Source organism: Azolla caroliniana, unplaced genomic scaffold, assembly GCF_043228905.1.
Source record: "Azolla caroliniana isolate FFs.n. ecotype wild unplaced genomic scaffold, voAzoCaro1.0.p SCAF_12, whole genome shotgun sequence".
NCBI classification, from domain to species: Eukaryota; Viridiplantae; Streptophyta; class Polypodiopsida; order Salviniales; family Salviniaceae; genus Azolla; species Azolla caroliniana.
This window is the reverse complement of record NW_028230447.1, coordinates 21,208,038-21,229,950: the sequence shown is the minus strand read 5'-3', so window position 1 is coordinate 21,229,950 and position 21,913 is coordinate 21,208,038. Positions and strand designations below refer to the sequence as shown.

Below are 21,913 nucleotides of genomic sequence, written 5' to 3'. Positions count from 1 at the left end.
ATGTGAAGCACTATTAATTGAATATGAATTCTAGATATTAACAATTAAACAACTAATTGCATGGTGAAATTCAAAGTGGAGTTGATTCCTCTAAATTTCACGCGATGTTTAAGTGTCTAATCGCTTAGTCTAATTTGGAGCATTATTAATTCAATTCGAATTAAACAAAATAATGTAGATGCTAATCGTGTACTTCTTTTGAAGCGTTTAATGAACGTGAAATAAGCCAAACATATTTTAACGTGTTGTTTTATTAGGAGCATATACAAACAATTTTAAAACCTAAATGGGGGGATGGTCATTGGTAACAATGGATATTACTATGATATTGTCGTTGTACACAGTATTCGTGATATCGACGAAAACGTGAAACACCTTTTCAAACATTGAATGTTGAAGTCCTCTAGAACAACGGAAACTCTTGTTATTTAACTAGTATACCCTATCTTGAGAAGGTATTGTAGTTGTAGCTCATTACTTGACTAACAATAATCTTTAGGACAACTTTACACATGGTGATGCCTTTTCAAAACTCAAGACCAAGAGACCATAAGGATCCATATGAGATCATGTACCCTTACATGACAATTTGGGAAGGGGCCAACACATGATTTGAATATGGTGGCGAACCAAAACACATATTTGGATGTCCTCATGCAACAATTACCTTTAATTTTTCAACATTCAAAGCTACCAAAGCAAACTACCTTTCAATCACACGATATGTCTTTGCACTCTTGCTTGTGCATCAAATACGAAAGGCATTTTACATCCTCAAAATATGCCATTTGCCTGTGTATGTCAAGAAACGAAAATTTGTTTGAGAATGTGAAATAACCATTACAAATTCGATATTTCTCTCTGCCCTTCTTGATTCCTTCATCATGTGACATGGCATTTTTGAAACACTATTTGAAAATGTGAAAGAATCAACAACTTGATCATTCTCTCCTCTCTTGTTGATTTCTTCATCATGTGACACCGTGTTTCTTATAATCCTTCATCACCAGTGAATCAACACACAATGCCTTTCGAAATTTTAGTTGTGTTTCCATGTGGTATCTTCTTCTTAGTTGTCTAAGCATTGCATACACCTAGTATTGAATGTGATGCTCTCTTTCACCTTGTTATGTCTTTTAATGCATCATTTCTCCTCTCTCTAATTAATCCACACATCAAAACATCTAAAACATTTATTAGAACTAGTGGGTGTGAGAGGTGATGCTCTTATCGTGGTTAAGGTAACTCTTTTCGAAATCCCTATTGTATAAACAGGTAGACTAATGGGTTGTTGAAAGGTCACATTAAGCATGCAAGCACATCGACAAAAAGGTTGAAGAAAGTTTCATGTCACATATACCTTATAACGGGGCACTAATTTTCATCCCGTAGAAATTGTTTGATGATTGGGAACCTCCACAAAACTTTCCGTTGTGTATAGATGTATCCATAAGCTTATTGTTTGAATATTGCCTTTCGTTTTTTATTTCGTTTGGCGATGAGGGTGCAAAGGGAGACCACAAATTAAAACCAAGAAAGTCAAATTACTCTTCACAAAAAGAAACGGATTCATCTTGAACCAAAGCCAAAAACAAAAGAAAAACAAATAAGGTCCAAGGGATGAACTTGGTGGTTTTGGGACCTTTTGAGAACTATATGCCTATACTTAAGATTCAAGACAATGAACAAGTGCATGAGTTGTGTGCACATGTATAGTGTACTAAATATTAAGTATGATATAAATGATGTGCTCATACACAAGTTGAATGTATTTGGCATCTACTTCTTGGCATAACGCAGTCAATAAAAACAAATAAACTCACTGGCTTGTAACATTTTACCTTTGGTTCACCCACCCCCTTCTTTTGTCAGATTATCTTTACGGGACAAGTTGTTTAAGTTGATGTTGAGTCTAGTACTTGATACATCCACGTTAGATGCTTCATATCTGTATGTCCAAAAGACAAATGACGAGCGGGTTTCCAATATCCTTGCAATTTGTATTGTGGAAAAATGCCATGGGTCCATTAAAATTTGGCCAAGTAGATACATATATTAAATATGAACATTACGCACACATAAGAGTATCATGAAGTCGTTGAAACGGATATGATTATTAATTGTTATCAATTTACATCTAGCACTCAAATTACATTGAGAGTGAAATTTCGTTGTTAGCTTTGTAAGAACTCCTTAGAACATCACATCAACTTATTCTCCAAAATCCATCATTTTCTTGGTATGGAGTGTGTGCATGACTGATGTTGTGTTTTAGGGAGCTTGAATTTGACGTTGTTGTTTGATATTGCTCTCAAAATCCACAAAGCTTGTGCAAGGAATCTCAACTAAAAACATGACGACCGAGTTTAATCGTGAATGCAACATTGGAGTCACATTGCTTGAGACTTTGATCCATAATCTTAGTTGAGATAAGCATGAAGTAGATACCACTTGGGACAAAGTTAAGTTGTGAGTCTACAACTGATAATTTCATGATACTAAAGAGTCCACAATTATCGATTACATATTGTGACCTTTAGTACGCTTGTTTTATTTGAAGTATATTGAATTTGTTGGCTCCATGTCAATATTGTGCTTGTAACAACATTATTTTATATTTTGTGGATTGCAACCTAGATAACATCCAATCAAATTTACATGCACTGTGTTGAGAGACGTTCAAGGGAATGCAATGTTTAACCAGTATACGAAAGTGTCTTATTACCATATAGATCCTCTAAGCTTTCATATTGTGGTTTAGCACACATTATCTTCTTCTACCACGTAAAAGTGGATATGTTTGTTTTTTGTAAGGCTCATTTAATTTTGCCTCTAATGTTGAGTGAACAATTAGCCTTTATGGAGTTCTTTCACACAAATAGATTTCCACAAAGTTCAATTCACGGGTAGAAACGACAACGTGTCTATATACAAGCAAACAAACAATATTCTATAATTTTGTTTCTTTTGATCCAGTAAGATAATAAATAAAGTAGATGGATCTCTTAAATGACTCCATAGATGCTCACTAACTAAACCAAAGTCACTCATTGTTCCTAGTTTTTTGAATCACTCAAATATTGCAAGCATATTTATGAATATTTCCCAATTAAGTAGCCATGAATTATTCAAAAGTTACCATTTAGTATAGGTCTCAATCAATCATTGAATGAAATAATAGAAGGGATCAAAACTTACTTTTTTTCATTGAGGTTTACTTTTTCAATGTTAATTGAATTGCCAACAGACACCTATTGAAGGACATTCCTATGGGTGGCTTCTTCTCATGCACTCCCCAATGTCTTTGTTAAGAGAATTCCGAATTTAGGTTACATATAGGGGAGAGGTCCATTGTGCATGTCTATGCTTAGAATCTTGACTTCCAAAGGCTTATTTTGTAGTTGGTCAAATTTGGAAGGGCATCAGTGGGGAATAATTTGTTACATTTAAAGGGCGAGAAAAGAAATACACTATTATTGAGGGGAAATTTGTTCGCCTAGACTTGATAATCATACACTACTTTATTGTTATATAATTAGGTATATTGCGACTTAATAAAGGCATGGGTGCCTTTGGAGACCACAAATCTTGTCTGCATTGACAAATGTCAAAGTATTAAAAAAGAATGGCAAATGTAGATTTGTGTTATAACAACGGGAATAATGGAAAGAACATAAAAGATGGAGAAATGAAAGGCACAACAAACAAGGGTAAACGTGACAATATTAAGAAAATTAAGTATGCTAATACAGAAAGCAGGATCTTATACAACAGTCATCCCTCGAAAGGAATTCTACTCGATATTGGTTTGTCTGACCCATGAACAATGAGTATATCCACGTGCAATATTCACTCTCCAAATCTCTAATAAAAATCCTTCTTTAGCACAATTTTAGAGCCACAATAATTGATGTCTATTTTCATATGAACAAAAGAGGAAATATTTGTAGTACCCCTTGATTTTTGTAAGGGATATTATGAAGCCTACCGTTCTTAGTTTCTAAATCATGGTACGTATACCCTTGGTTTTTTAAGAAATAACAAGGACATGTTACTCTACCATTAACAAGGAACGTCGGTGTGCGAATTTGTTCTTCTATTATGCAATGAATATTAACAAGCAATAACTTGTGATAGCCAGGAGCTTATTACTTTGATTACACTAATATAACAAATCATGGGATGATGCGAAAGACAAGCCTAGCTAGAAGTTTGGAATAAATAGATGGTACACCATTGAAAAGAGGTTTGTGAAGCTTGGGAAATTCAAATCTTGAGTTGATGGGTCTACATCCGCACGAATGATGTACTAACAAAATGGTTGAATTAAACACCTTATGGTAGGATAAGTGTTTCACTTGACCAACATAGATTATGTTGGAAAAGGACATGCGAGATTGGCAACATAGTTGTTGGATTTCCCATTCCAATTAGGACGATAAATACAAGCGAGATGCTAAAACAATACTATATAAGGGGAAAGGAGATGTATTTCCATTTTTGACAGATGTGAGTGGAAATTTTTCAAGTTCCTCTCATATTCTAAAGATTTCAACTATTGGGAGCGAGACCAACAATATTTATGGGTCACACCGCAATATCACTTACCGTATAGAAAACAAGTATTATCCATTCGATGTAAGGGAGACTAACAACCTAGACATGGAAAATGAAACGTTTTAAGAAAATAATGTGTTAATGTTGTATATGCGCAATGACACAAGGAACCAAAGATTGCATGAATAAACAAATACTTTATAACATAACCCAACCATGACTTGTAGGACCGCTACGGGTAGCTTGCAATGGAAATACATCGAGATACTTAATTTAAGTGACCGCATGGCATACGATGATATCCATGTTAAATAGTTAGCTCTTTAATGAATGATAAATGGAGAAAGGTACCTTAATTATCCTCCTAGATTCCAATGCATCAACAGAAGCGTAGATTTGCGTACGAAAAACGATCAAAATATGGAATATGTGCATCGAATTGTCATGACTTTAAGAAGATCCAATACTTTGGAGTCAATAATATACGGCTTTACAACGTATTTATTTATTTGTTTTGAAGAATGTTCACATGCACACACAAAATGGAGGGTATTTCCCTTCTATGGGGTCACACACGATACATCTTGTGAGACAAAGTGAATGAGAAAGCTAATATTAATTAGTATGCAACTCACAAGGCGTCAATTCAAAAAATAGTAGTTAATCATGGTTACTTGGCCGATCTGAATAGACATCACACAAACTAGACAAGCTTCAATTCATTATGTTTAACGGGCTCATATTCTTCAATGAGTCATTTATGTGAACTTTTGAGGATGGCCCAAAGCTACGATACGTATATATATATATGCTCGAGCACTTTTAGGCCTGATTTTATCCACACGATCTTCTTTATAAAAGTGGTGGCAACAAACATATAGTAGGAGAAGAAAAGGGAGGTTTCTATGTCCACACTTATAGTGTCGATATCCTCCCTCATATACTATGTGGAAATCACGTACAACAAGACCACATCTATCACAATGGACAAATGCATATAGCCAACTCGCAAATAATAAGCCATTTCTTTAAAATGTAAATTGCTTTCTTAGTCTTACAATGCATATTTGCCTAATATCACCCACAATCCTCAATATTTTAGAAAATACCGATATTTTGACCTCGGTAATGAAAAAAGGCTGACCTATACAAACCTTTGTTGCATCTTAATGCGATCTATGATTACCGTCCTTATTTATATAATCAATTTCGTTGTAAGAGATTAATAATTGTTATTCACTTTAATATCATAAACACCAAAACCATCATGAATCACAAAGTGATAAGGAGTAACAACTTTTTATACCGATCATTGATCTCGTGATTGATCCTAATTACAACATACATATTAATGGTGGTTGACCTCTCGGTGTTATAGATATAATAGGATTATCGAGGTGCAATTTTGTGTGTCACGTATGGGTCTAGGCGACTCTAGGCTAATAATATATGTACCACTAAACAAGAAGAAGAATCTCTCTCCCAAGGGAGGAGTTGCGACACAGAATATCACGCACCGATGGGTCGGTGAGAATCTAGGCTGATACTGTAGATTGAAGACATCTCTCCCTATGGTCCAAAGTGTTACACACACATAAACACATGCATGCACGCACGCACGCACACACACACATACACACACATTTTAAAAGTGTGTCTTTAAGCACGTCCTTATCTAGACAAGCAAGCAAAGGGAGAGAGAGAGAGAGAGTATCCTTTGTGATACTTTTTCTTCTCTTTTCGTTTGAACTCTCCCCCCATACCCCCCCCCCCCCCCCCCCTCCTCCACTCATGTAATTGAACTAGCCTCGTTTTCGTGGGCGTCCAGTTGTCGTCGTCGATCAGTTGTCTCTCGTTATCCGTTTCGATCGTTCTCTATCGATTCCATTTCAATGGGCGTGGTGGTGGTGGACACATAAGAGAACTGAAAGAGGGAAGAGGGGAACACCAAGAAGAAGAAGAAGAAGAAGAAGAAGAAGAAGAAGAAGAAGAAGAGGAGGAGGAGGAGGAGGAACCATAGGACCCTTCCCCAAAAGAAAAAAGCAAAAAAGCAAAAAAGCAAAAAGGCGAAAAAGCAAGAAAGCAAGAAAGCAAAGAGAGAGAGAGAGAGAGCCCCCCCCCAAAAAAAAAGCAAGAAAAAAAAGGAGAAGGAAGAAGGAAAAGAAAGGGTCAGCCCAAAAAAGCTAGGAAAAACAGTTGACTGGGGGGCCAGAAGACGCCCACGTTGACGGCGGGGCGTCAGAGATGACGGGGGGGGGGCGCCGTCAGTTTGGACGGCGCTCCGCTTCCTTCCCCTGTTTCCTCTGCTTCCCCTGTTTCCCCTGCTTCCCCTGCTCCACAGTCCCACACAGACACAGACATATACATTTATATATACATACATATAAAATCTATAATGTATGTATGTATGTATGTATATATATAGCGTATACTGGTAATCAGAGCTTCTTTATCCATACGCCTCTCTCTCTCTGTCTGTCTTCCCCCCTTCCTTTTCTTTTATCTTCTCTCCCTCCCTCCCTGCCTCTCTCTCTCTCTTCCTGCTGCCTTGCTCTGCCATGTTCCTCTCCCAAATTTAGCTCTCCAGCTTCCCCCTTCTTCTCTTTCTTTCTGCAAATCCCCCCCTAAAAAAAATAAAACCCCCCTATCTTCCGTTTGTTCCCTCCTCGAGCTCCAGCCATGGATGAGAAAACGCTTGGCCTCGAGGCCCTTAATAAAGAAACCGTGGATTTGGTAATTATACTACCCGGCAATCGAATAAAAACCCACCTCGGAACTGAATTTTCTCCCCCTTTATTCCCCCCCCCCCCCCCCATTTCTATTGATTTTCTTGCTCTCACTATGGCCTTCTGTTTTGTGTTGTATGGTGGTTATATGGAAATTCTGAACTCTTCTTCTTGCTTCTTTTCCAGGAAAGAATACCTATTGAGGAAGTTTTTGAGCAACTACGATGCACCAAAGAAGGTTTGACCACAGAGGAAGGAGAGAGTCGCCTCAAGATTTTTGGGTTTAATAAACTTGAAGAGAAATCTGTAAGAGGATCATAAATCTATCGGTTCTCCTTTCTTACAATTTTAATTTTGAGCTATCCACAGGGTATTAGGGTTCTGGAAGAGAAGGGTTTTTGTATCAATACTCTTTAAAGCCCCTCATACTCAATTTTAAACACATCCATCCATGCATACTCTTAAAAACCCTTCTTTTTCTTATAATGCTTGATTGGCACAGGTCCCTCCATAGCATAGCATAGCATATCCCAACACGTCCATCCTAACACAGTATGGCATATCCCAGCATATCCTCCCGGGTGTAACGTGGATTTTACACATGGAATTCACTCATATCCATGAACAGAATGACAGAACGCATCCAACCAGGCATATCCTATCATATATCACCTAGAAAAGAACTTCGTTTGCTTGTAGGCACCCGTATCCATCCCCTTCCTACCCACCAATTTGGTCGAACGAGTTAAATAGTATGGTAGAGGCCGAAAATACATACTTACATCCATGCATAACATAGCTCAACATATCCATCTATGCATAACATAGCCGAACAAACATCTATCCTTGCATAGCACAACCCATATATCCATGCATAGCCCGGCCATGTAATGCGCAACTTTGCCCTTGAGTGTACCTATCATATAAATTTCGCAAGCATTGAGGATTAATGGTTTCATACTTGGGAGGAAAAACCCCAATTTCTATGCTTCAGGGGCTTAACCTAGTTAATCTGGCAAACACTAATTCTGACTAACTAGAATTAGTGTTTGCTGGATTAACAAGGTTTAGCCCCTGAAGCATGTAATGATGTAATTGCTAGTTAGGGAGCTAGATTTAGCTCAATACTGTTGCCTGTTACGGTGTAACTTATGGATGTGTTATTAATTGTTCTCCAGGAAAGCAAAATTCTCAAGTTCCTTGGTTTTATGTGGAATCCTCTCTCATGGGTCATGGAAGCTGCTGCAATCATGGCTATTGCATTGGCTAATGGGAAAGAGAAGGGAAAAGTATGTATTCACCACCACATGTGAATTTTTTATTTGTATAGAATCTGAAAGGTTTTTTGGCTTGTTTGAAATCTCCTAATTTTCTTTTACATATACAGAAAGCACCCCCAGATTGGGAAGATTTTGTTGGAATTATGGTCTTGCTAGTGATAAACTCGACCATATCCTTTATTGAAGAAAACAATGCTGGAAATGCAGCAGCTGCGCTTATGGCTAAACTAGCACCAAAAACTAAGGTTGGATTTCTGTTCACTCTTTAGCTTTGCTCAAAAGATGGGTTGTGTGGAGTTTTAATAAGAAACATATATAAGGTTTTGTTATTCAACGTGCAATTGCTTGCTTCAGGTTCTTCGCGATGGTCAGTGGAGTGAACAGGATGCGGCAATACTTGTTCCGGGAGATATAATCAGTATCAAATTGGGTGATATTGTTTCTGCTGATGCTAGATTGTTGGAGGGTGATCCACTAAAGATTGATCAGGTATAAGATTGTCTATACGCAGAACCATAAGGACTGAACAAGCTAGATAATACCAAGCTAGGTTTCAGGTTAGATTTTGTGGGTGGATATGTTAGTGTGAACACTCAAAGATATGTAAGAGTCAATGAAGCAATAAAAGCAAATAAACCTACTCAATTATGAGAGCAATGCATGCTATGCAATGTTATGGGAGGTGAACACTATCTCATTCTCTTGGTACCCAATCAACATCATCAAATTGGGGTCAGCACAGTCTCAAATAGCTATTGTTTAGATACATAGACCTACGAATCCTGGCTTACCCTTACAGACATCTTTGATAAGGCTTGAACCTGGGTTTTGTGATTTGCATGCTGTTGATTATAATCGTGATTCACATTCGGTTATTGATTGTATTTGTGAATCATGTTTTGCTTCTACTTCCTTTGACATTCAACTTCATTACAGTCTGCGTTGACGGGCGAGTCACTACCAGTGACAAAGAAACCTGGAGATGAGGTGTTCTCTGGCTCAACATGTAAGCAAGGGGAACTAGAAGCTGTGGTTATCGCCACTGGTGTCCATACCTTTTTCGGAAAAGCTGCTCATCTTGTTGATTCAACTAATCAAGTTGGTCATTTCCAGAAGGTAACCTACCACCACCATCCTATTTTCATTAGAAGCATATAATTGCTATATGGTTCTCTGTTTCTATTATCCAAGTTATCACGTTGTCTTTTCTTATGCTTGGGTGTTGTGAATTCATGTGAGTGCGTTATGTTCTTTTTTTTAGGTTTTGACTGCTATCGGTAATTTTTGCATCTGCTCGATTGCGATCGGAATTGTTATCGAGATTATTGTCATGTACCCCATACAACACAGAGCTTATAGAGATGGAATCAACAATCTATTGGTCTTACTTATTGGAGGAATTCCGATAGCTATGCCCACAGTCCTTTCTGTGACTATGGCTATCGGATCTCACCGTCTTTCTCAGCAGGTAATATATATTCATATTATATGATTGGAAAAGTTACTTGATAAAGTCTTTTTTGCATGTTAGTAATCTGGTTTTACTGTACTTGTGCCCAGGGTGCTATTACAAAGAGAATGACTGCTATTGAAGAAATGGCAGGAATGGACGTTTTGTGCAGTGATAAGACTGGAACTTTGACTCTGAATAAACTTACAGTGGATAAAAATCTAATCGAGGCAAGCTTAAAAAAATCTAATTGTTAATATTATATTCTACATTTTTATAAGAAATGCTTTATCTCGTCAAATTTGTAATGAGGCTTTGGCTCCACATTTACAGGTGTTTGGTAAAGGAGTAGATAAGGATTTGGTAGTACTTCTCGCAGCAAGAGCCTCAAGGACAGAGAATCAAGATGCTATTGACACGGCCATTGTTGGCATGTTAGCTGATCCGAAGGAGGTAAAAAATTGCAACTTAAAATGGATCACTTAATTTCAATAAGAAAAATAATCTATACATTTTACTGTCAGCAAAAATATGCTTTTAGATTTAAAAATGTATGCAGTTTAAAAAAACGTGTTAGTTTTTTCTTCTTCTTTGTTCATGAAATTTCAGGCCCGTGCCAATGTAACAGAAGTACATTTTCTTCCATTCAATCCCAATGACAAACGGACAGCTCTAACATATATTGATGCCCATGGTAAATGGCATAGGGCGAGCAAAGGTGCTCCTGAGCAGGTAGCGTTTATAAGTTAACTGAGCTCTTTTCTGATTTTTATTCTTTCTTATAGCAAATGTTTCTTTTGGTAGCCTAAGATTTTTTAATTTATTCTACAGTATATGTTACTTTGTCTTTTTGAGTTAGTTTTTTTTTGGGCCTTCTATATACACATGCATGTTGTTTGGTTTTCAGAATTTTCTTCATGTGAATTTTCTAGATGATTGCATTGGCTCACAACCGATCAGAAATTGAGGGGAGAGCGCATGCTGTTATCGAGAAGTTTGCTGAGAGGGGTCTCCGTTCATTGGCCGTTGCTCGACAGGTTGGTGGTTGATCCCTCGAGGATCTCAATGTAATGTCTGGTCAAATTTGTAAAGACCCTAACAATTCAAAACGGAGTTGAGCTAAGCTAAATCTCATTCATTGCATGGGTTTGTGAACTTTTTTACTTTTCTTCTGAGTGGTTGTAAAAATTGTAAATTGATAAAAGCTGTGAAAGATATTTCAATCGTGGTTTATTATGTTAAATTTACCTTTAATTGTTTAATATGTGATCAGGAAGTGCCCGAAAAGAGCAAAGAGAGCGAGGGAGGACCTTGGCAATTTGTTGGAATATTGCCTCTCTTTGACCCGCCTCGCCATGACAGTGCTGAGACAATCCGGCAAGCTTTGAACTTGGGAGTAAATGTGAAAATGATTACTGGTAATAATAATATCATATAATGAGATTATTGAAAAGCATATCCATGTCCAAATGCATAGATATACCCCCTCCAAAAAATAGGGCATTTTGGGAATTTTAGTAACACCCATGGAAGTTTTAAGCAGTGTTCTAATAGAAGGTCATGTTCTTTTAGGTAATCAGACATAGTATAATTTCAGTACTTTCGTCAAGAATGTGAACAAATGAGCACTGGGTTGATTAACCAAAAGAAGCTAATTCATCTCATTGTTTTTGGTTAAATTCTCGTTAGTTTTTTCTTTTATTGTTATTGCTAATGTTACTTCTTGTAAACCAGGTGACCAGCTAGCTATTGCAAAAGAGACTGGGCGAAGACTTGGTATGGGAACCAACATGTATCCATCATCATCATTATTAGGCCAGCATAAAGATGAATCAATCGCATCTCTCCCCATTGATGAACTCATTGAGAAGGCTGATGGATTTGCTGGAGTCTTTCCAGGTTTCTTTTTTTTCCATTGATCTTTTTCATCTTTTTTTTGTCATCGAATCTTGATATGATTCGCTCTCTCACTCTTATATATAGAGAGATACAAAGTTAATGACATTTTTGAAATGGTTCATTGTTTTTTGCTTGGGTAGAACACAAATACGAGATAGTAAAACGTCTACAAGAGAAGAAACACATTTGTGGTATGACTGGTGATGGTGTGAATGATGCTCCTGCACTAAAGAAAGCCGATATAGGTATCGCGGTTTCTGATGCAACAGATGCTGCAAGAAGTGCATCAGATATTGTGCTAACTGAGCCTGGATTGAGTGTCATTATTAGTGCTGTCCTTACAAGCCGTGCTATATTTCAAAGGATGAAGAACTACACTGTAAGAAGTTTTTTTGTCTTTGTTATGGATATCTGTTCTTTTTTAAAAACAAAAATCTCTTTAGGAAGGTCCATGTCCTCTTTTTTGTGAGGTTATGTGAATATTAAGCAATGAAATATGAGTCAATGATGGAATGACTTCTGCACTTTTTGTGTCTTCCCTATACTACGTGTGGATTACATAGTATATATTGTATATGAACTAGAACTCAAATTTGTACATTTTTGTCACAGATATATGCTGTCTCCATTACCATCCGTATTGTGGTAAGGAAAAGATTTGGTTTCTCAAGTGAACTTTGTCTCAAAAAAGCGTGTTCTCCATTTATGGATTGCGTGCATGTGTGCAGGTTGGTTTTCTGCTTCTTGCACTAATTTGGAAGTTCGACTTCTCTCCTTTCATGGTTCTTATTATTGCCATATTGAACGATGGTAAGTGTGTGCATTTTTATGTGTGTCACACTTAATAGAATATATGTGTATATAGATGGATAGGTTGATAGATAGATAGATAGAGAGATGGATGTCGATAAATCTAGCTATGATGCTGGATGTATCCAACCAAGGAATTGTATCTTACACAATGTTTTTTCTTTTTGCCAGGCACCATCATGACTATATCGAAGGATCGAGTCAAACCTTCTCCATTACCAGATAGCTGGAAGCTGAAGGAAATTTTTGCCACTGGTGTCGTTCTTGGAACTTACCTTGCACTTATGACAGTTCTTTTCTTCTGGGCTGCGCATAAGACAGATTTTTTCCCCGTAAGTGTTTTTATTTATTTCCAATTGGGGTTCCAAATAGCTGGGGTGGGAATTGCACACATTTCTGCACTTTATTATTAGGTCCTTTCTAAGATCCAAAGAAAGTTTTTCCTAATGAATTGCGTTTCCTAAAATCACAGCGACACTTCCATGTCCGAGATATAAGTTGGAGTAACAGCCAACTTACAGCCGCAGTATACTTGCAAGTGAGCATTATAAGTCAAGCACTCATTTTTGTGACAAGGTCCCGAAGCTGGTCATTTGTGGAGCGTCCTGGACTACTATTAATGATTGCTTTTATTATTGCCCAACTGGTATGTATCGTATTACAAGGAATGTGCGTTTATCCATGTTTAGGGTCTAGGGTTTGTTCATATGCTTTTTTGTCAAGTCTTGACCCATTTGTTACTGCTGAAATTTATATATTACAAATAATGGTCCGTATGGGGTTTAGTGTTTGGTGAGATGCGTTTGTGTTAAAGACTCAACCCTTTGTTATTGCTGAACTGGTATGCATGTATATTTAAGTTTAGGGCTTTGGGTTTAGTCTGTGGCACATATTTGACACGTTACAAATGATGTGTTTATTCAAGCTTTTGGGTTCAGGGGAATGTTTGTATGCTGTGTGAAGTCTTTCAAGTGCCCAAGTAATGCATGTATGCTAGTAATGTGTGTATGTTCAAGTTTAGGGTTAGGGTTCATTAAGTTTTTAGGGTGTGTTCTGTTATGATAAAGTCGAAATGTTATAAGCTTTCTTTTTTGGTTATAGGTTGCAACCCTTCTAGCTGTGTATGCAACATGGGGATTTGCTAATATTAGAGGCATTGGCTGGGGATGGGCTGGAGTTATCTGGCTATTTAGCATTATAACTTACCTCCCATTGGATATCATCAAGTTTGCTGTCCGATACGTTTTGAGTGGAAAAGCATGGAATAATCTCATTGAACGAAAGGTAAAAATGGATGGAATTGTGTGAAATGGATAAAGTTTTTTCTTGATTCATTGATTTCTTCCAATTCAGTTTCAATTTAAATTGTGGACGAGACTCTAACGCTTATTTTTGATGGCGTTGTATGTCAGATTGCATTCACGAGCCAAAAGGATTACGGAAAGGAAGCGAGAGAGGCACAGTGGGCGCAAGCTCAAAGAACATTGCATGGTCTACAGCCTCCGGAGCCAAGCAAAATGTTCTCGGATAGGAGCAGTTACTATGAATTGACAGAGATAGCTGAACAAGCCAAAAGACGTGCTGAGATAGCAAGGTGTGTGAGTTAAGGATATTCTGTATTATGAACAGTCTTGGTCACTGTTATGGCTATGGTGATTGGCATGCCGTTAATTATATTCCGACTCTGATGCTTATAATTTCTGTTTGAAACAGGTTGAGAGAATTGAACACCTTGAAGGGGCACGTGGAATCAGTTGTGAGGCTGAAAGGACTGGATATCAATACCATCCAGCAATCTTATACAGTTTGATGGATGTATTTGCTGTTTTTGTTTTTGCTGCTCAAAACTCGCTTTGAGGACTTCAGCAAATTCCTCGGATTGAATCTTTGGGGTATTGAAGTTCCTAGAAGAGAACTTTTGTTGTAAAAAACTACGGTTTGGTTTTGATAGGGCATGTAATCTCTTATTCACCTTAGTAAAATCTGAAAAAAAAGGGGCGAGGGGGGTTGGACGAATGTGTAAATCCGTGAACCTCAAAAAGGTGTCGAATAAAACAATTGATTTTGTTTGTTAGTTTGGATAAACAGTATGGTCCGTTGTATCACGCACTCTCACATGCAAAAAGTGTAGGGAATGAATTGTTTATATCTTTTGAATAAAGCTGAATATATTCTTGCTAGCATGAATGGGACGTTGTGTATATCACAAATCTGATCTTGGAGATGTCTTAACGGTGAATCATTTACAATATTGGTGCATGAATTTTGTGTATTGCATTCTTATATGATAAAAAAAGCTTCAGTAGATGCATAGGTTTGTGAAAAGATGCAATGCTATTAATGAAAAAAATACGTGTATGGGTGTCCAAAAGTCTAGATATGGTCATAAGGATTCATAAGTTCTTCCATGGGTATCTAAACATCCATATAAGGGCACAAACACAAGCCCTTATGTGTGCATCAATATAAGCTCTCTTGTTGGTTTCTAGAATTGGGCATTTGATGTACTCAGCTATGTATGTACCACTTAGATTGAAATTCCTTAGCTCATATGTTGGTAATATTTTGCTTGGCATGGATTGTAAGTTCTTTCATGACAAGTAGGTTTGTGTATAATAGTAATACCCAAGGTTAGATACAATTTGGTATAATACATGAGGGCTAGGTTAGATATAATACCCAAGGGCATTCCTACTTATCATTATTTTTGGGAGAATGATAACACTATGAGTAATGCTCTAACTCAACTCTGTATGCTCTCAACTTCTGTCTATGACCTCATCGTCACCTCTTGTCAGAATTAGAGAATGTATGACAGGAGAGAGAGGGAGGGAGGGAGAGAGTACAGTGGTACACTATTTAACATTGATTACACCATGAATAAAATAAATAGAGAATACGAAAGCGATGGAATTATATTACACCGTATACAAAGGTTGACTAATATTCAATTGACAATCACATATTTCAGTTGTATCACTTATGCGATTAGAATTTAGAATATGTTATATGACAAGTCGCAATCATTATTTTTTCTTTTAACTTTATATTCATTGGGTTGCCTAACCAATGGTCCATATCATGTTAAAATAGCCCTACAACTAAATTAAGTATGTTGTCCTCCAAATATTCTTCCTTGTGAAGGGTATTCCTTTTAAGGGCGTTTGGTCTAGTGGTATGCTTCGAGTGTGAGATGTCTCAAGTTTGATTCTCGAAATTCCCCTTTAATCCTTCAAATATTCTTCCTTGTGAGGGGTATCCCTTGAAAGGGCATTTGGTCTAGTGGTATGATTCTCGCTTCGGGTGTGAGAGGTCTCGAGTTCGATTCTCGAAATGCCCCTTTTAATAGTACCCCTTCAATCCTTCAAATATTTTTCCTTGTGAGGGGTATCCCTTGAAAGGGCGTTTGGTCTAGTGGTATGATTCTGGCTTCGAGTTCAATTCTCGAAATGCCACTTGTAATAGCTTGTGAGGGGTATCCCTTACCCCTTCAATCCTCCAAAATCTCATCCTTGTAAGGGCATCTGCTTTGTGGTATGTTTCTCGCTTCAGGCGTAGGAGGTCTCGAGTTCGATTCTCGAAACGCCCCTTGTTCAATCCTCCAACATCTCTTGGTTGCTCTGTGGTATGTTTCTCGCTTCGGGTGCGAGAGGCCTTGAGTTCGATTCTCGAAACACCCCTTGTTCAATCCTCCAACATCTCTTCCTTGTGGCATCTACTCTATGGTATGATTCTCGCTTCGGGCGCGGGAGGTCTGGAGTTCGATTCTCGAAACACCCCTTGTTCAATCCTCCAAAATGTCTTCCTTGTGGACTTTGGTCTAGTGGTATGATTCTCGTTTTGGGTGCGAGAGGCCTCGAGTTTGATTCTCGAAATTCCCCTTGTTCAATCCTCCCAAAAGTCTTCCTTTGAAAGGGCATTTGGTCTAGTGTTATGATTCTCGCTTCCGGTGCGAGAGGTCTCGAGTTCGATTTTCGAAATGCCCCTAGTAATAGTACCCCTTCAATCCTCCAAATATTCTTTCTTGTGAGGAAAGGTATTCCTTGAAATGACGTTTGGTCTAGTGGTATGATTTTCGCTTTGTGTGCGAGAGATCTCGAGTTCAACTCTCGAAACCCGTCCTTGTGAGGGGTATATCTTGAAAGGGCGTTTGGTCTAGTAGTATGATTCTCGACCATTTCACACACTTTGTACATTCAAGATCCCAGAAAGACTCTTGTTTGTAAAAACCAAACATAGTTTTGAGGTTAGGTAATTGATTATGACCCAAATCGCAATATATCCGTCTATGTCAAATCACAATAAGGCAAGGGGTTGAAAGATGTTCCCACATACGCTTACCTATAGTACATAATACATACCTAGATACATTGCTAATGTTATTCAATAGTTTGTCTCCAAGCACATGGCTTGCCTTCAAATTTGTGGGGGGTTTAAAAGGAACCTATTGAATATACATATTGTACTCAAGGTACTCTTTTATCTTTACTTATATTTTGGTAGGAGTATTCCTATCAAACAAAACTTTTTTATGAACCTAAACTTTCCCTTGCTTTTTATCTTACATATGGAAGCCAATTATTTGTGTTCTATGTAATCCCTTGTATTGAAAACGTTTTCTGCATTGTATTTTACACATGAAAGCGTATGGTTTACATACAGGAGCAATACCAACATGATTGATTGGCCAATCAACATTTCTTGGTGTATATGGTCTTTACTATGCTAGGTCTCAATCTTACTTGTTTTGTTTATGACCAAACAAGAGTTACAAACCATTCTAGTTCATAACAATCTTGACGTCATCGATTGGTAATTCATTGCATTTTTTTTCTAGTGATTCAACAAATAACTGTTTTTTTCACACTAAATAGAAAAGACCATGGCTCAAGCTTCCCAAATTGTAACAAGGGCACTTGATGTCATGCTTCAATTGTAGGATTGAGGTTTATTTTTGATAAATCTAAGTAGAGTCATCCTAAAGTTGATCAATGACATTCTATTTATTGGACTAGGAAAAATTTGGGCCTCCTAAATATCAAATTATCCAATATATTGGATGCGCTACATACAATGTTTCAACCTCCAAAGATTAAGTGGATTGGGCACTGGAAAAGATCTAAGGCAAGTTGCAATATTGGGATTACTAGACTTCACAAATGCACGTTAATATGCAGGTGATCCAATCAATGCTTATAGCACAAATTTTAGTATTTTTTATTGTTGCTTCCTTGGCCAATATGAATCTTGAGAACTTATTGTGTGATTTCCTTCAACAAATTTAGGCAAAGTAAACACAAAATGGAAGGCCTTTGTTCATTCAATATCAAATACTTGTGTATGTTGTACATACATACATGGAGGTTTGATATACCTTGCATATACGCATCCATGTCTTGGCTCACAAAGTGACAAACACAACCATTAATGCAAATGCTTGCCACTTTATACATTGAAATTAGGATAGAAAATTTTGGAAAGTGGACAATGTATTTTTGGAATGTACTCCACTTTATGGCTCAAACACAACCATGTACGCAAATGCTTCTCACTTTATGCGATGAAATTAGGATAGCAATTTTTCGGAATTGGACAAGGTACTTTTGAAGTGTATATCCTTTCTAGAATTGTATCTCACTTTGAGGTTTCACAACACAAAGGCCAAAAAGAATTACACTTGTCAATCAATAATGTAAGATATAGATTTTACTAACACGATCAAGTGACATCTTCTACATTGCACTCATAATTTTAGAATAGGTCACCTAACCCTGAATTGTGGAATAAATCATGAGAAACCAAAAAACATGTACTTTAAGGTGGGGTATTACTTTTGGAAGAAGATTTACTTGATCAAAATACGAAAGACAACATTAACAAAAGGATCCTTTAGGTATCTGATGGCCACTATTGCCCCACTTGGACACAACTAAATGACATTGTTATTTAACTCGAGAAGATGAGACGATCACATCGAAGAGTTAAATATGCAATATAGAAAAGTGCCAATAGCATAAGGGATTATATGAACTTTACCCCTTAGTAGACAACATTATCAAAAATTCCCCCCCTCACTTCATGTTGAAAAGTTATAACAATATTCTTTCCTACCCAATTTCAACTAGACTTGAGACTGTATCTCTAGATTTAACAAGAAATCATGGTAGGTTTGAAAAGCACATTTTCAAAGAACTCTTTGTCCTCTTTAGGATTGTGTACCTAAGATTTGAGTTGCGCACTTTGATCATGGATTTAAAAAGAAGCTGTATTACAAAGAGAAAAACAAGTTTCTAATAACAATGGATTTTAAAAGTTGTTTTTTCTATTAAGAGATCAAACAAGTTTCGATGAAGCAATACCTCCTATGCTCCACCAATGGCATGATACCATGATGTTTTGTTGGCCCCTCAAGAATGATGAATGATCTAGAACTCTTTCGTAGTAAAGTGTCGAATATCCTCGAAGAGAAGGACAAAATTTCATATCTCATTAAAAACAAAACACTCAAAGTTGAATGCGTTTACACTCGCAAAATTTGGAGATCACATCACCCAATCAATTATCAACCTAGACACGAGAAAACTGAGCAATTTCAAAAACCCATAAATCATACAACTGTAAGCTCATAGTAGGAAGCTCATAGTAGGGGGAGTTCACATCGAAGTAGTGGTCAATTCCTCGACTCTTGTTGTTTCTTCTTCTCTATCTTCTCCTGTTATTTCCTCTAGAGACTTCCCTTTTGTCTCGGGGACCAAGAAGGTGAAAAAGAATCCCAAGCCATTGCAACAAGCCAACATGATCAAAGCTGTTCTCACACCTAGCCCAGTTGGATACCCGGGTTCCTGTTTACCTTCTGTCGGACTCTGAGCCGCATATAGGAACCCGAACGCGCCGACCATGGCTCCGGCTTTTCCGGCTGCTGCTGAAATTCCATGGCACGTAGACCGCAACCGTGCCGGAAACACTTCTGCCGGCACGATAAACGTAGTGCTATTGGGGCCAAAGTTGGCGAAAAAGAATGTGAACGCGTACAATACGACAAACACGATATGATGCCCATTGCAATAGCCAGTTCCGCATGGCGTGCCTTGCCAATAGTTGTATGGGATCGAGAGGGCGAACATGAAGGCGGTCATCATGAAGAAGCCCATGAGTTGGATGGTAAACCGACCGATGCGGTCGATCAAAAAGACCGTGAACCAATAGCCGGGAACAGTCGAACATAGCGCGATCAAAGCCTGGGCCCTCGAGATTCTATACACTTCTTCGAGGGCGCTCATTGTGGAGGGCGGAGGGAGCCAGCCGATGGCCGAGAACACGTCCTTCTGGAAGAGATTTTGGCTATAGAACGCAATATCGAGTAGAAACCACGTGGCCGTGGTGCCTAGGAGATGGAGCCCGTGCTTCTTCAAGAAGTCGCGAGAGAACAATCCGCGGGTATCCGAGGAGACAATGTATGCCACTTTGAGAGGCTCGGCTCTGAGCTCCACTTGGAGGACACAAGTCATATCGAGCGCGGCTTGCGTGGCATTGCCGGCTACGAGGGCCGTGTAGCGGGCCGTCTCGGGCATCTTCATGCGCCAATAGTAGGTGAAGATGGCCGGGATCGCGCCGGCCATGAAGATGATGCGCCACACGTAGTCGGCTTGGGGAGGTGTGGACCCGGCGGGGTCGAGGTGGAACGCGGGGCTAGGGTAAGCCTTGTCGAAGGCGACCGACACGAGAATGGCTACGGCCGCGCCTCCGAGAATGCCGAAGCCTTGCATGGCGAAGACGGCCGCGATGAAGGCGCCCCGTGTCTTCTTGTTCGCGTATTCCGACATGATGGTGGCCGAGAGCGGGTAGTCCCCGCCGATCCCGAACCCGAGCCAGAAGCGGAAGAAGCATAGCGTGGCCATGACGGACTTGGAGGTGCTACCGAAGGACAAGCCCGAGGCGATGGAGCTTATGACCATGAACATTAGGGTTATGCCATAGACCTTCTTCCGGCCGAGCTTGTCGCCGAGCCAGCCGAAGAAGAGCTGTCCAACTAGGGTTCCGCAGAAGGCTACCCCGTTGACGGCCGATGAGACGCTGGCCGGGAGGCTCCCCGGCACATCCTTCATGGCCGGGTCGTAGTAGTATATGCGGCCCAGGAGCTTGGTTACTGTGGAGATGCAGAAGAGATCGTAGGCGTCTGTGAAGAAGCCCATCCCTGCGATCACTATGGCTGTGAAATGGTACCATTGCGTCTTGGCTTTGTCCAGTGCAGACAACACCTCCAATGGCATGACTTTGCAAAGAAAGACAAAAGTGATTTTAACAGAGAAGAAACCCTAAACCCTAAAACCCCTCTTCAGTTTCCACCCTTTTTTTCTTCCTTCCTGATGCACCACCGAAAGATCCGAAATTGGAGGCGTTTCTCTGTCTGTCTGTCTGTCTGTCTGCCGACCAGCGATCAAAGCAGTCGAATTTAAGAAACGCACGAAACAAACCGATCCATGACATACAATACTACTTACTACCTGGTTGGAGACGATCAAAGAGGCTGCAGAATTAATGTCAAGAGAAACCCTAACACACTTCCTGCTTCCTCCCTCTTTTCTTCTTCGATCAGAAAAAAAGCCCTTCAATTCAAGAAACCCTCGTCGTCAATCAGAAACTGTTCAGAAACGGCACGCTTTCTCTCTCTCAAATCCATGCATTTCCTTTTTTAGACAGACGTGTTTGGATCTGGAAAAAAAAAACTGCTAAATTTAGACTATTGGTATCACATATGTATACATGCGGTATAATAGCTTTAAAGCAATAGATATATGATATATCATATACATATCGTGTGAATTTTAGAGAAAAAAATATCACTATATATATGTGAATATTGAGAGCCATATATTTGATGTATACATACATACATGCATGATACATACACACATACATGATACATATATCTGTATGTATGTATGTATATGTGTATGTGTAGGTATGTGTATGTGTATGTGTATGTGTAATATATATATATATATATATATGTATGTATGTATGTATATGTGTATGTGTATGTGTATGTGTATGTTATGGTTAGTTATGGTTTATCCTTAACCATAATCGTTGTAAGAGTGTGATTTTTTAAAGTGGGAGAGCATGTTACGTGCATAACCATATCTGACCATGAGATAGTTTTTCCGTAGTTTTTCCCTGATCTTACGATG

The 21,913-nt window shown here is 38.5% G+C and overlaps 2 protein-coding genes and 1 non-coding gene across 3 annotated transcripts; 2 read left to right on the top strand and 1 right to left on the bottom strand.

The window, feature by feature from the left end:
- Positions 1-7,156: 7,156 nt before the first annotated feature.
- On the top strand, positions 7,157-14,903 carry LOC147857480 (plasma membrane ATPase-like). The gene is made up of 21 exons (XM_087328214.1): positions 7,157-7,290; positions 7,470-7,589; positions 8,462-8,572; positions 8,671-8,808; positions 8,918-9,052; positions 9,500-9,679; positions 9,825-10,031; positions 10,124-10,243; positions 10,347-10,466; positions 10,623-10,745; positions 10,946-11,050; positions 11,287-11,431; positions 11,748-11,912; positions 12,053-12,291; positions 12,525-12,557; positions 12,641-12,722; positions 12,894-13,054; positions 13,195-13,368; positions 13,824-14,006; positions 14,135-14,316; positions 14,436-14,903. Exons 1-21 carry the CDS (start codon positions 7,237-7,239, stop codon positions 14,530-14,532), a joined length of 2,874 nt encoding a protein of 957 aa, XP_087184340.1. The 5' UTR covers positions 7,157-7,236; the 3' UTR covers positions 14,533-14,903.
- Positions 14,904-15,990: 1,087 nt separating this feature from the next.
- On the top strand, positions 15,991-16,062 carry TRNAP-CGG (transfer RNA proline (anticodon CGG)). The gene has a single exon. It is a non-coding gene; the product is annotated as a tRNA-Pro (tRNA).
- A 3,313-nt stretch (positions 16,063-19,375) lies between these two features.
- LOC147857478 (low affinity inorganic phosphate transporter 1-like) lies at positions 19,376-21,008 on the bottom strand. Its single transcript, XM_087328168.1, has one exon. The coding sequence runs from the start codon at positions 20,990-20,992 to the stop codon at positions 19,376-19,378; it is 1,617 nt and encodes a 538-aa protein (XP_087184294.1). The 5' UTR covers positions 20,993-21,008.
- Positions 21,009-21,913: the final 905 nt, after the last annotated feature.

What these genes read in the sequence shown, in the direction of transcription:
- LOC147857478 (XM_087328168.1), bottom strand. Translation starts at nt 20,992, where the DNA reads ATGCCATTGGAGGTGTTGTCTGCACTGGACAAAGCCAAGACGCAATGG.
- LOC147857480 (XM_087328214.1), top strand. Translation starts at nt 7,237, where the DNA reads ATGGATGAGAAAACGCTTGGCCTCGAGGCCCTTAATAAAGAAACCGTG. An exon ending in TGGATAAAAATCTAATCGAG is followed by an intron (nt 10,244 to 10,346) that starts GCAAGCTTAAAA and finishes CCACATTTACAG; the next exon opens with GTGTTTGGTAAAGGAGTAGA. An exon ending in ATAAGACAGATTTTTTCCCC is followed by an intron (nt 13,055 to 13,194) that starts GTAAGTGTTTTT and finishes CTAAAATCACAG; the next exon opens with CGACACTTCCATGTCCGAGA.